General features: G+C 34.6%; 1 protein-coding gene across 1 annotated transcript; it reads left to right on the top strand.

Moving 5' to 3' along the window:
- The first annotated feature begins 42 nt into the window (after positions 1 to 42).
- On the top strand, positions 43 to 15,042 carry LOC100373446 (citrate synthase, mitochondrial-like). The gene is made up of 10 exons (XM_002740737.4): positions 43 to 184; positions 4,693 to 4,746; positions 9,242 to 9,349; positions 9,643 to 9,840; positions 10,199 to 10,387; positions 11,465 to 11,664; positions 12,402 to 12,531; positions 13,165 to 13,266; positions 13,990 to 14,199; positions 14,746 to 15,042. The coding sequence occupies exons 1-10, from the start codon at positions 137 to 139 to the stop codon at positions 14,908 to 14,910; spliced, it is 1,404 nt and encodes a 467-aa protein (XP_002740783.1). The 5' UTR covers positions 43 to 136; the 3' UTR covers positions 14,911 to 15,042.
- The last annotated feature ends 367 nt before the right edge of the window (positions 15,043 to 15,409 follow it).

The raw sequence follows: 15,409 nt of genomic DNA, 5'->3' as shown, positions 1-15,409 counted from the left end.
TTTAAGATTTATTTTTTTCAGGTAACTCTCTTTACGCATGCGTTCATATTTATTGTCTGTGTGTCGATTTTATATTCAGACGGCGTGAAGCAATTTCTGCAGACTGCGTATTTATCGGTCGGTAAAACATTACAAAATGCTTTCTGTGCTACGCGCTTCGACATCTGTTTTGCCAAGGGCCAAGGTTAGTCATTGCTTTTCTTCACTACGCGCAGTGTGTTGTTTTATTTTTGCAGATTTCTTCTACAACTAATGAAATGGCTATCGGGATTAGCTGTGCTGGCGCTGCGCATAGTGTGTGTGCACCAATAGTGACCCGAGGTCGGGGTTGGTTGACATGAACGAAATATTGTTAAGTCAATGGTTTGAAATTTAATCTCCTTGATTCTCCATTAGCTGCTTCGGTGCTCTTCGATATTCACAACATTATTTCTATATGTTAATGACTTTTAAATTTCGGCTTTGAAAAGGGGTACCAAAACCCCGAAACTTGAAAGTTTTTAGTGAACAGAATATGTCCAGGTGTGGCTCTAATTGTATACGTATATTAAAGCCTCGTGTCTGAAATGTTTTATTTATTATTTATTTTAAGTGCAAAAACATGAATAAGCAGTTTACTAGACGCACAGTTACACTACCAAAGTTTTTTGTAGCTGATAGTAAGTAAGTGGTATGTATGACCTAGCAACAGATAAAGATACCAGTCTACAGCATTGAAAGTTTTTCCACCACGTCATGTCAGGTTCCTTAAATTAATTTATAAAAAAAAAATGTCAGTTATTAAGGGAGAAGTTTTCAATATTTGCATGTAGATCAGAGTCCTAAGACGTCTTTGGGTCAATGACTTGTACCACAAAGTTTGTCTGCCATGGTATAGTTCACAGATCAAGGTGTGTGGCAACCACACTGTTTATCGATCTTCGCTGCATTCGTACATTGTGTACTACACTTTAACGAGTGTTACCTTGAGTATGCTTTCTAAATGCTAGGTACCTGGACAGGTGCCATGTTTGACCTATTCATACTTGTACCAATCAATGTGATAAAAAAATGTACAATCTGAATGCCAATGTCAAATTGTGTCACTAGTCACAAATGAAACCTGTATTGTTTTTCAGTGTTCCCATTTACGTTTTGCAGAGAGCATTTTATTCTCAATTTTGATTTTATTTTGTGTTATAAATCGTACCTTTTTTTTCTCAAACAAGTGAATTTTAAAATCAAGTGAATATTCCTACAAAAAAAATAAAACCCTTTTATAATAGCAAAATACATGAAAATGCGCAAAATATGGGCAGACAGGCTATAAACTATAAATAAATCTCATATCGGTATTTAAAATAACGTTTTTCTATATGTTCATTGTAATGGTGTGTATTGGAGATGAAATTTTGAATCACAATGTAACTTCACGATTAGAATTCAAGGCTTTACTATTGCAAGTAATGAAAAAAAACCACCTTACTACGTTTTCATGAATAATTTGTGATATTCTGCAAAAATGTCTTTTAAAATTAAACGATAAATGTTTTAATTACATTTGTCAAGTTTTGAATTTAAAAATTCTGTTTTGTTAGGAATTTCACTATCATTCAATTGATTTTGCAATATATCTTCTTGGCCACTTGTCAAATGTAAAATAAATTACTTTCTCAAGTGTATTAGTTATTAATTGCGTGGATTCTGAACATTAAAGACCTTCATTCTTCAAAATGTCGCCTAAGATAAGATTTGAATATTGATTTTGTCTAGTATTACAAGTGTTTGCAATCAATTGATTTGATTCAGATCCATTAATATACGTACTGTAGTTCATTTAATTGACATACTTGTATAGTATAGTGCAATGATTAGCATTAATGTTTTTTTTTGAGATACATACATAATAGACATAACATTGGAGCTTTCATGCTTAGATAGTTTTATGACTATTGATATTCTAAGCTTGATCTGAATTATTGTCAGGATGTCTGCTCAGTACATGTTGCTTTGTTTGTTTTGAGGGGTGTGCAGTAGGGAAATGTTACCCACCAATTCAGAGCCAAATTTGCCTTGAACTAATTACAAGGCAGGAAAATATTTATTATGTACATGTATGGTGGTCAGGCAGTCATGTGGGGCAACAAAGACAGATACAGATACTGCAATAGCCTTAGTGAATCTGTACATTTGCCGTTGAGTATGAGGCTGTCAAAAGGAATTCCGAAAGAAAATTGTCTGCACAATGTTGAATTTACAGCACAGACGTATTGTATTGTATGTAAAGGTACAATGTTCTGGCTGCCACAATTATAAAGTCTGTACCATTATAAATATATCATGGCAGTCTATTTCTAAATTTACATCCACTGTATTATTTTTTTTCAAAATCCATTTGAGGCCAAATAGCCATCAGTTGATTCATTAATCCAAATACAAATGTACATCTCCAGTAGATTTTATTGACATCTCTAAAATTCATTATGAATTGATGCTTTTGGCATTTTATTTTGACCCAGTTTTCACATTCTTGAAATCATAGATGTTCTTGCCATTATATGTACCCGTTTCAAGTGAAATATATTAGAATACATCTACAGGTTTGTGTGTATGCTCTGATTATGCTACAATTCTCACATAATGTAAAGTGTTATTTTTTTCTGCTTAAATATTTCACAACTTGAGGGCATTCGTTAGACTAAATTTCACAAAAATCTAAATCAGTTGAGATCTTTCTTGACTTAGATGGACAAATGAATTTTTCGACCCTGAAAATCAAGGTGTTATCAAATGTTATTACTGGCATAACATTCTGACATGTCATGATTCTCTATTCCTATACTCCTGGGTAATCTTCTTGTTTTGGCATAGAGAACTGGGTGTTGCTGATGCAAATTTCAAATGCTTTGTAACGTGTAAAGGGCAAATGGAAATCTACTTTTCTGCCAAATCCCTGAGGAAACTTTTCCATTTCATTAGTGGTTGGTCTTTTAATCAAAACCAATATCTACTTCACAGCGCTAGCACTTTAATCATTTCTAGTGTTTTATGGCTACTGTATTATTAGATGTTCATTCTGCTTGCAATTCTGCTCACAATTCTGCTGATTGTAGGTGTAACTTTATTTTGCTGAAGTGAGCATCTTGAAGAATTGCTAATATTTGTTGATAAATATAGATCAGTATTGCCAGTGCTTTAAATGCCCATGCTTCTAGATCGATATAGCAATTTCTGGGTTGATTCAGAGTTGCCTACACATGTTTTTTAGATCAATATACCTATATATTAATATAAAGGTTTTGCCTGAACATCACAGAAATAGAATCAATGGCAACCCTTTTGAACAGATTTAAATCTGTACATTGTGTAGCTGTACTTAATGATTGAATGCTCAGCTGCTGTACTTGCATTTCAGGATTACAAATGCACATAAAATTGGGGGGTGTTTTTCAGCATATCTGTATGTCACGATTTAGATAATTGTATTTGCCAGAAAAAAATATAACATGATTCTGCCAGAGATGGTTTTTAAGTCAATTGTCAAAAATAGACATGGTGAGCAGACAAGATGGAGATGTCCATTTGCATCTAAGGAAACCTGGTTTAACCCCCAGGGTGCTCTCTGGACTTTTGAGTGTTAATAAATGTGATAATAAAGAACAAAAATCAATAAATAGCAAACATTTCCTATATACCCGGTACATCATATTGTAATTTTTACTAATTCATCTTGAGATATTTACTGTAAAATGACTAATTTTCACTGGGTTTAAATTCCGCTGATTTACCATTTCAGGCATAGTCGGTGGTTTTTAAATTCACGGTTTTATCGTTTAGATAATGTGTTCTATGCTAAATTTTACATATTCACTGGGTTTTAATTTAGCGCATTTTCCAGTCAGCGAAATAAGCAAAATTAAAACTCAGTGAATAATTTATTTTTAAGAAAAAAAAACTACATTTACTACAGACGACAGAAAGAGCATAGATCCCCATTTACATGTAATATTTGGTAAAACTACTGTCAATTTTGCCATTAATGGAGTAATTTCAAACTGTGAATTATTCTGTGAAAATAGTCATAATTTAAAATCACATCACTCACAGAAATGTAATTTAAATGTTTGGATGCTTATTAAAGTGTATATTACGTTACCACATTTCAATTTTTACACAAATTGACAAATGTCATGATTTTTCGCAAAACAAATTTGAAATTGGTAAAAAAAAAAAAAAAGAAATGTAGCATTAGCCTATATGGCTAGTAATATTTTATCCTTGTTAGAAATTCAGAGAATGTTTGTATTTATACAATATAATAACCACTACATAACCTGTTAGTTACCAAGGCATATAATAGACAATTTTCCCGTTGAACGAGAGATTCAGTGTGCATGACATCAAGTGTAAAACAGGGCAAGCAAAGGTAGTAGCATTGTAGTGGCGTCAAAACATTGCATGGGATTCAACAAACACAGTTTCGTTGAAATAAAGATATCTCAACTCCATATTTAGGAATTTCGACATTGACCTGTAAAAAGAGAAATTCAAAATCAAATCTTTTCAACAGACGTATGATCTGTGCCTTTCACACATTACGCAAGATCTTGTAGCGAAGGGAAAATCAGCAAGTTAGATTCAAAAAACGTTTGGTATGATAAATGTTACCTTGCATACTTTACAATCTAAGTATAATATTTTTATTTCTTACAGGCATCATTACCAGTACTTTCTTCATTTATCAGACATGTACATGCTGATAATACTGTAAGTATGGATTGTATAATGAACTCTAATTATCTCTGCAATTTTTTATCCTAACCATTATATATATTTTTTCCCCCCAAAAAATGCTTAATGTTATTGCATCACCATGGTGTTTAAAACCCAAGTGGTAGTTTTGCAGATATTACGTTGTGTAAATTGTATCAATTAATAATTGCCACAGTTTTACATTCTCACGGAATGGCAATGTATTTTCATTTAATGCACTACAGTGTGTATTCAATGTCCAGAAGATTTATTGTACACTTTGATTCTAATAAATTGATATCGTTAAGTCTCAGTTAGGACATGCAAGTGAACACACTTTTAAACTTTCAAATAACTTTTGATTTTGTCGAGTGGCTGCTACCTACATTATAACATTTGTGCCTCATTTGTCCAGTTGTTAAGATGCCCATGTTCTGGCTGACCTTTCTTGAACTTCAGAGGCAGGATGCCCAACAATACCATACTTGCTCTATTTAGAGTGGATGTATTTAAGTAAATGACAGAGATGTGTATATTGTCAAAACAAGTTGAATGATCCAGCATACTACAATAAATCATTACAAGCACTGGACTGCAAAATATTATGAAATGTTTTGAAGACGTGTGAATGTTCTTAGGGAACCTGCAAGACCTATAATGTATAATTATATCCAGTACATCAATAGTGTTTATTTTTAGCTGACAGCAGGCCAAACTCACCATCTGCTCTGCTATATTTCTGCCACCTATTGCAAAAAAGACTTTACAGAAATTGTACATTTGTTTACTATTGTAAAATAAATTTGAACACCTTGATACCAATCTGCCAATTTGTAATGTGATTCCACTTGGTAGTTTCAAAAATCTCACTAAACCACTCAAATATGTAATGGATTTCATTACACCAGTAACTTGACTAGTACATGTAGGTATGTTTTTCAGTGTTGTAACAAGTATGTTTTTTTTCTTCATGTATATGAATTGTCACTTGAATATCTCCAGGAAAGTCTGGCAACAGTAGGTTGCTTTCACAATTATATCTGTCTGTATACTAACATTTTAGTACCGTAAAAAATTTAATTCGCAGTAGTAAAAATGAATTCATAGAATACAAATGAATGAAACTAATACTTTTGGATTGATTCGATAAATAGTAATTCATTTCCCAAATAAAAGCATATAATCACTGGTTTAGCGATAAATTTATGCACGTTTGCTCATATGGTAGGTGATAAATGATGTGATGGAGCTTTTACCGACAGTACACGAGAATGACTAACGTCCAATTTATGTCAGTCACAGATTTCAGAAAACTATAGCCTTTCTATATTATAATTTAGTGCAATCAGGAATTCCAAATTATGCAACTGAGGCTTCTGGTAAGCAAAGACTTAGAGCATAGATCACAAAAATTATGAAATTATCCAATCAAAGTTGTGAATTCACGCGTTCATGGCATCAATTCATGCGTTCATGGCATCCTTCTAAAAGCAACTATATATAGTGGCTATGAACTCGCGATTAACATTCAATGCTTTCTATCTGCGTTTACTGTAGAAATGTTACGATCATTGCATTGTTATGAAGCATTTTTCTTGCCACATGCCTGTAGTTAGGTCTGTGCAAAAAAGATTAAAAATCGTGTTTTGCAGAAATCGTCGCTTGCACATGTATGAGATGTCGCTATCTCTGGCTGTGGAGAAATGAGTGGCGATACAATGACAAATGTGAAACGCATCAATGACTGTCAAGTTCCATCTGTTTAATTTTCTTGTTTATAAATGATTGCCATGTCATGTTGACCATAACAGAATAGAGCGCGCTTAAAAGCATATAATTTCAAATATTTTTTATAATATCACCGCAAATTCTCACGAAACATTTACCGGTAAATGAACTGTGTGCGAATTAAAAGGCAGTGAATTGATAGTTTTTACGGTACCTATGAAGTTGGATGTTAGATTCTGGTGTTTTCACCATTTCACCATGGTGTTATATTTCTGTAATCTGATTATACTAACTGCTTTGTAAGTATTGAAAGGGGTTTATGTACCTATTTGGACAAACAGATTCAACTGCCATCGAGATGTAACTACCGATATTTAGTCCATGGATTCTCAGTTTATTATTAGAGCCATACAAACTCATCCACGCAAATTGTACTGAAAATAAGTTATATGGGGAACAAATACATACATTTTTGACCAAGCGTGTCCAACTTGCGTAAATTTCTGAGCACAACTTGAGATCACTAGTCAAAAACTAAATTTGGTGTTTGCATCAAAAGATCCCTGTCCTATGTGATACAGAACATGCAAACATCTGAATATTTGGATTGAATAAAGATGTAAAGGTAAAGATTGCAAAATATACTAAACGCCAATTTTGTTCCAAGGGAAGGGAATAGGTACATGGACCCTCTATCCTTCATGTACATTGTATGTAGGACATTTTTATGTAATTAGCATTACTGTAAAATCTATATTAGAAGCCACATCCCTAATAGAAGCCGCACCCATTTTTGAACAATTGAGACCCAAAAATTCACCATTTCTCATATGTGTAGATGCTCTAATAGAAGCCTCATTCCCTCTGCTGCATTGTACCATTTTAATAGAAGCTGCGGTTTTTAATACCGATTTTACAGTAATTGGTGTTCGACGTTGCTGCTATAGCTGATATCCATAAGCAAATGTGCTGCTTTTTTTCAAGTTTTTCAATTAGAAAAGTGAATACTATATTTTTTTTTCATTTGTTAAATTCTGATGGAGGAATAGACCTCATTTGAAAATGAACGTTAAGATTGTTGAGTTAGAAAACCATGCGATTTGTTTGTAATCTAAAATAGTGTTCCATTCTCTAGAATCAGTGTCCACTGTGTCGCTGACATGACAGAAAACAAAATTTATGGAGCAAAAACAAATCACGTGGCTTTCTTGCTTATAATGATATCTCGGTTGCCATTTGCAAATGAGGTCTATCACAGTGGTCAGATTAGTTTCTATTACAGTTCTATTACCCAATCATGTACAGTTTATAGACGCATGCATTTGTTACATGACTCTGACTTTGTGGCAAATGTGAAAATTGTATCGTTTTGTGTTCATTGCATGTGCATGCAAAAGTGTTGAACCTATGTGAGAAAGCATCAATGCTGTAACTTTGCAACTGTAGAATACAGCAGATTTCAAAATCATTCAGAATATAGATTCATAATCTGCATGAGATATGGTACTCTTCAGAAAATGTGTGCAGTAACCAAGCTGACTATACTGTACTGGCATCAGTGGCCATAGTTGTATTTTATTTGCTGCTAAATGCCTGCGTGTTTTGTCCAAAGGAATTTGTTCTGCCATAGGTGCCAAAGAAGGCTTTTCATGTGGTCTACTGTAAATCACCAGTCTCTTGGGTACAAGGAAATCATATAGCCAAACAATGCATCATGAAAGTTCACATTTGCTGCATAAGATGAACCTTTGTTTATCAATCCAGTTAGCCTGACATAGTCAGTGATAATTCTTGCGCCCTCACTGATGCATATACTTTGACACAAATTACGGCTGCAACAGTACAGTTTTTCATTATCACTGACATCTTGTCAGCATCAATTAGATTTGTGTTGATTATGACAGCCATCATAGCTACTCATAGACCAAATCACAATTACAAATTTTAGTGCACGGTAGGATACAGTAGTTTCAACTCAAAACACAACTCTGGCAATCACAAAGCATACCCACTTGTGCATTCTGAACTGTTGCACAATACACTTACTTTGCAGACTATGTTTGGAAAGTCTATCATTCACAATTGTGGGTGGTGGGGCTACAGGTATTTGTGGAAACATTGACTATTCTATTATTTCGATGATTTCTGCATTTTTTATCGGCTTGACACAGACTGATCAATGTGTCATCTAGCAAATGATACTTGGCCAATGTCAGGTGGTGTTCGCTTCCCTAGAGGTGATATTGAATACTTCACGCAAGTAAATTTGCTGTTATAGTCAACAAAAAATAACTTTGGATGCACATTGACATTACTGTTGCAGTCAGTTTTGAACTCTATCTTGATTGCATTTGAAGTGTGCAATCCTTGATTGAACGAGTTATGGCTACCGAAATGAATGTTCTTTAAAAAATAACAATGTGCACTTGTCGAAAATGACTGGTATTGTCATTATGACTGACATCAGTTTGCATCCAATCCATCAGCAAGGACACAATAATGATCACCAATCATGTCAGGCTATGCAGTTAGGTGTGTTAACCTTGGCTTATACCGACCGGTATGTACACTGTATACAAATTACTATGGCTCAGGGGTTAACAGCCAGAATGCACTAATCTAAGACGAGTAAAAAACATTGTCTTTCACGAGTCTGTGGTAAAATTAGATTGGTTCAGCAAGCTTGGACTACTGTTTTTTTTAACCCCTCTGCACACAGTCAATCTGGAAATATTGCAATAATGTAAACTCACCCCAGTGTTCATAAACATTTTATCACTAGGATCTCAAAGATGAATTACGTTCCTTAATTCTAAAACAGTCTGAGGATGTACGAGAATTTCGTCAAAAACATGGCAACAAAGTTGTGGGAGAAGTCACCATTGATATGGTAAGTACATTTTTAATTGTTTTTAAGGGGAGAAAGTTTTTGGCTAATACCCTGCCTTTACTTCATAGAATGTATCAAATTTGTTTAATGGTATACCTTGTTGAATTTGCCTAGGGTGGGTGCTAAGCATGGGCACTAAGTCGAACGAGTATGGTATAATTATAAAGTTTCAAAAAAAATAATAAACTAAAATGTTGCATCATCTTCATAACTTTACTGCTATTGGGATGGATTGTGGTTAGTAACTTAAATAAATGAATAATCTGCTGTACTGCAATCATTTTGATTTTCAGATGTATGGTGGTATGCGTGGTATTAAAGGCCTTATCTGCGAGACGTCTGTACTGGATCCAGATGAAGGTATTCGTTTCCGTGGACACAGCATCCCAGATTGTCAACTGGCATTGCCAAAAGTAGCTCGTGGTGAGGAACCATTACCGGAAGGTTTGTTCTGGCTGCTAGTGACCGGTGAAGTGCCTACTGATGATCAGGTAGTGTATTATGTAGAACAGCAAATGTTGTACAGCATATTCTTATTCCCAATTTTCTGAATTTTCAAATTTTCATGATTGTTTCTGTTTGAGGAGATTGTGTTATGAATTTTCCATAGTTGGCAAATTTTCCTGAATGAGTAAAACATAGAATGACTAAGTTAGCAATGCATAAAAATTGACAATTGATATTTGGTTGAATATCCCTATTTCAAAACATTTATGCATATTCATCAGGAATGAATTTTCACATACCACCTCAATGACTGGGTAACTCATTACCTCAAGTAACTCATTACCTCAAGTCGATAAATGGTTGGTATGATGTTCTAAACAATGCATTAAATTGTTTTTGCAGGTCAAAGCTATTTCTAGAGAATGGGCAAAAAGAGCTGATTTGCCTTCACATGTTGTTACTATGCTGAATAACTTTCCTTCTACTGTGCATCCAATGGCACAGTTAAGTGCAGCACTTACAACACTTAGTAGTCAAAGTCATTTTGCTAAGGCATACGCAGAGGGCAAACCTAAGAAATTATATTGGGAGGTAAGATTTGTCATTCCTTACTAATATTCCATAATATGACTTAACTGGTACCCCCTTATACCTGGTACATTGATTCTGTTATCCTATCAAAGTAGGCCGAATGTCTGCCGATTTGTTTTAAACTTTGTATGAAGGTTGTACATCTTGGGTGTCTTGGTGAATGTTCATTTTTTTTGCATATACCGACTGACTGCCATTTTGTTTCTTTCATATACAGAATTGGGGGGTTATTTAACTAATGATAGATAACCTTGCAAGAGTTGGCAGAGTAACTGATAATTCGTCAAACATTTCAGCAATATCTGAGACGTGTCTGATCAAACTGACATTAAGTACTCTTGGGGGGGGGGGGGTAGCTGCTTTTCAAAAGTGTTTTTGAATTATATACATTGGTAATATAGTCATGAACCTTGTGTGCTCTTCCTTGGCCATGATTTGCACAGGCAGTTGAACAAATATAGTGTGGGCGCAACAAAAGTGGTGTACTCACTGAACGAAATAAGTCATTGTCACAACGCCTTTTATTTGAGAACGTTATTAAAATGTGCGTGTGAACAGAATACGCCGCTGTGGCGTCAGCATTTTTGATGCTGGCTCTTGCACAACGCAATGTGCTGTGACCACAATACTACGGCTTTATACTTTACGTATAAAGTACAAGGAAGTGAGCACAACAGAGATCCGAAAACTATGCCATTTTGGGATGAACTACACAAAATATTAGGTGGAGGCCAGCATTCAATCTTCAAACACCTGTTTTTTTCTAAGTGAGAAGGCGAGCAGACAATTCAGCAGATTATCTAATATTTGCACAACAAAAAAACAGTGCTAACACTGACGTTTTTTAGACGTGTGAGAACGTAGCCATACATTAGCAACGAGAATTAAAAGCTGAATAGAGAATATATGTATATGACAAATAAAATTGTGTGTGTTAAAAATACAATACAATACAAGACAAGACAAGGAATAGATGGTAACCTCAACAGCATGGCGTAACAAGACTAAAATAATATAAACCAAAGCAGAGAAAATTTAGATAATAATGTATTATATGTAATTTCTTATATTTGACAGTTTGTGTATGAAGATGCAATGGATTTAATCGGTAAACTACCAACTATAGCTGCTACTATTTATCGTAATTTATTCCGTGATGGTTCACCAGTTTGTCCTATTGATGTTAAAAAAGACTGGTCTTGGAATTTCACTGATATGCTGGGATATGATGATCCTATGTTTACAGAACTGATGAGAATGTATTTGACAATCCATAGGTAGGCTTTCGAGATTACTGGTATATCCCTGCATTATTGCAATGTACTGTATTTTCAATAACATTTGTACATTTGGGAAAACCACTAACAAAGTACTTTTAAATAAAAATCTCTAAGTTTGGCGTCATTTTCTTGCAATTTCAAAAAACTTTTTTGACTTCTCAAAAATTAGCCTGCATTCGTCGTTATCCTTCAAGAATCTTTGATTACCGGTAAGTTTGAAATGTATCATGACAGTATCTCTAATCCATAAATTATATATTCGTAGATAGGCTTCTAGTTTTGTGATTTTTATCCAATATACCCAGTGAAGTACTGGCACTGGCTGATTTCAAACTTAGTACATGTATAAGTATCACATTTTGAGTTACTGTGAAACAAGGTCTCGCCTGTAAAATAGCTAGTGGTGGTGCCACTTTCAGACCTAAAACTCGCTCATAGATCCATCTTATTGAATTCTCCTTGTACATGCTTTTCACCGCAGATGAAGTTTAGTGTTTGCATGGATTCATCAATTTGATTTTTCTGTTGCATTTTGGGTCTGAATTCTTTAAAGGAAGTCAGTTTTAGATTCTCAATCTCAACCTTAAAAAAAAGCTCTCAGTCAGGTAAACTGTGATGCATACCTAAAGTGGTCTTCCTTAGTCATACAAAAGGCAGTGATAAGTATCTTGGATTGAGTTGTTTTACAAGTTTACAGTACCGATATTCATAATGTTCTCGTAATCTCTTCATAGTGATCATGAAGGTGGTAATGTGAGTGCACATGCATGTCATCTAGTTGGCAGTGCGCTGTCAGATCCATATCTCTCGTATGCAGCTGGTCTAAATGGTCTAGCTGGTCCACTTCATGGCTTAGCAAACCAGGTAAGTGTTTGAAAGAAATGGATTCGTTCCAGTTATGACAATGTGGTGTGAAACTATGCTTAGCATGCTCGCCTTGCATCAGGGAGGTTGTGCACCCGCAAGATGATGGTTGATGTCTTGGCCCTCTTAGCAGCTGGAATTTCCTTTACCTGTTGATCTGAGTAATAATTACAGTGGGCGCAAACTAGATTTGTGTCTGTAACTTGCAACTTCCCTGGGAAAGTCGTTATCAATGTTCCAATAACCCCATCAACTAACCAGACAGTTGAAGCGATCGATTTGTACGGATAATGTAAAACTTCTTTTGTAAAGTAACAACAATGTTAAAATGTGAAGAGAACAACTTAGCCAAGCGAGATTGTTGCAAATTGTAGCAAACCATTTACATAACATTAGATAATTTGGTAGCACAAATAAGACTATCCCTCAGTATATTGCAGTGTTCATATGGAAGTTTTCTAACATTTTCTATGAATCTTGTGTGCGCGCCCACTGTGAAATAAATCAAGCAACGGTATTCATTTCTATAAAACAGTATTTGCCATTGTTTTACAACAATGAAACAAATCTAAGTGTTTTATTGCTTCAATTGATATATCAAATGATGATTTATCACTTTATCTTGAATTATAGGAAGTGCTCTTGTGGTTGACCAAGCTTCAACAAGATATTGGAGTTGATGTGTCTGATGAGGAGATGCATGCTTTTATCTGGGATACTCTTCAGTCTGGACAGGTAGGTTCTTGCTTGTTATTATCATGATATGCTTTAGATATCACTTATGATAACTTGTAGGATTTAACCATTAGTAAACCATTAATTGTTTACTTTAGATAGGGCAAGGAAAACTGATAACTGATATCTTGTATGTTTTTAAGAATTCACCCCTGCTTATTAGTCCCTGTTAGGACGAAGTCCAAAAACAGGGACTATTAATTTGGGTTTGTGCCGGCCGGACACCCATTGACGGATTTCATTCAAACTTTACATGAAGACAATACATAATGTCTTACATTTGATCATACATATTGGGTTTTAGGTGCACATCATTTTTTTTCGTGATTCGAACAAATATGGCCGACTGGTGGCCATTTTGTTTTTCAATGGTACCCATGCCTACTTTCCCATGAATGCGATGAAGATTTCTGTTTAAATTTTGTACAAAGACAGTATACCAATAGATACATCACGTGAACATTATTTTTGTAATTTGATTCAATATGACTGCCCAATGTCCAATTCTCGTGTAAAAGCACTTAATCATAATTTTTTACAAATCCATCTCCTATTAATGGTTTCAATCTAATCTCAATGACTTCATCAGCATCAAATTGATATGTCTGATCACAAAATTTTGGACGGGGACTGTGTCATTAACAATGATGTTGCTTTATTTTTCCTATTCCCAGTGTAGTGGCAGGTTTGATTGCTTATTTTATTTCTGCTCTTTCCTTTCAGGTTGTTCCTGGTTATGGTCATGCTGTGCTGAGAAAGACAGATCCACGTTATTTGGTACAACGCGAGTTTGCTTTGAAACATCTCCCAGAAAATAAACTATTCCGTCTTGTATCACAACTGTACAAAATTGTTCCAGACATCTTGATCGAACAAGGGAAAGCCAAGAATCCATGGCCCAATGTGGATGCTCATAGTGGTGTATTACTCACAGTGAGTTTATATTATATGTTGAAAAGTGATAGTCGAATTTCATGTAAACAATGCATTTTACACTCGTTGTGCTGGTTGGTTCCATATTGAACAGGACGCTGCGCGACGACCACCACCCTTGAATGATTTTATACTCTGGTAGCAAAGCAGAGATTTTGTAAACAAAATTAAATGTATTAAGTATCTGTGATCATAGCTATTTTGTAACAGACAATAACATTGCAGATTTTTTAAAGAGGGATATATTATAGAGCTTTACTATATAGTGCACTTGTGATGTGCTAAGTTAACTCCCAGTAGCTGGTTTGTGTGTTGTTGGATTGCACTGCATTACTTTATGATTCATCTCCTCCTGGGCTGCATATTTTTAGAAAAAAACTAAACCAAATCATGGTGATTCAAATTCTGTTTGGCAGTAAGAGTGTGATAGCAATTATGTTTGCCGCTACAAAATCTGGTTTGAAACCCATCAATTCACTCTCGCTTCTCTTGTCATATTCAACTTATGGCATGATATTTTACATGTTTATATTTTTTCTCTTACAGCATTATGGTATGACAGAGATGAGTTATTATACTGTACTGTTTGGAGTCTCTCGTGCACTTGGTTGCATGGCATCAATGATTTGGTCAAGAGCATTGGGCTTCCCAATTGAACGTCCCAAGTCAATGAGTACAGCAGGTCTTAAAAAACTTTGCAATACAAACTAGGAATTAACTATATTTTGTAATTATTCAAATGAAAATAATTAAATTGAGAAAATAACAAAATACAGTGTACTGTTGTTGTACAACATAGCATAGCTTTGATGTGAATAAATTGTATTGGTATTCAATCCAAAAGGCTTACAATCCCTGCGAAGTATCAGAATATTGTTTTTGACCTGTCTATCCCCATCATCTGCATACATTAGAAGCCAAGAATAGTGTGTATATATGTTTTAAATTCCATTTTTACAACTCATCATGTAAATCCACTACATTGGGAAAAGATTGCCAAGCATGTCAGAAATAAATGTCTTGTAGATTACCATGGCTGAAACAATATCAGGATTTGGTAGTCATTTTGATGTGTTGGATTTACATGTTTGGATTTATTTCTGGTTCATTGTAATTTTTTTTAACTAGTACCAGGTAGTATTATCACTATACATACAATGTATATACTGATTGAGGTCAGTCTAAAATAGTTTTAGCTTTGTATTGTATT

The sequence above is a fragment of the Saccoglossus kowalevskii genome, chromosome 7 (assembly GCF_978046115.1).
Source record: "Saccoglossus kowalevskii chromosome 7, keSacKowa6.1, whole genome shotgun sequence".
Taxonomy (NCBI): domain Eukaryota; kingdom Metazoa; phylum Hemichordata; class Enteropneusta; family Harrimaniidae; genus Saccoglossus; species Saccoglossus kowalevskii.
Note: the sequence above shows the minus strand (reverse complement) of the source record. Positions and strands in the feature narration are given on the sequence as shown.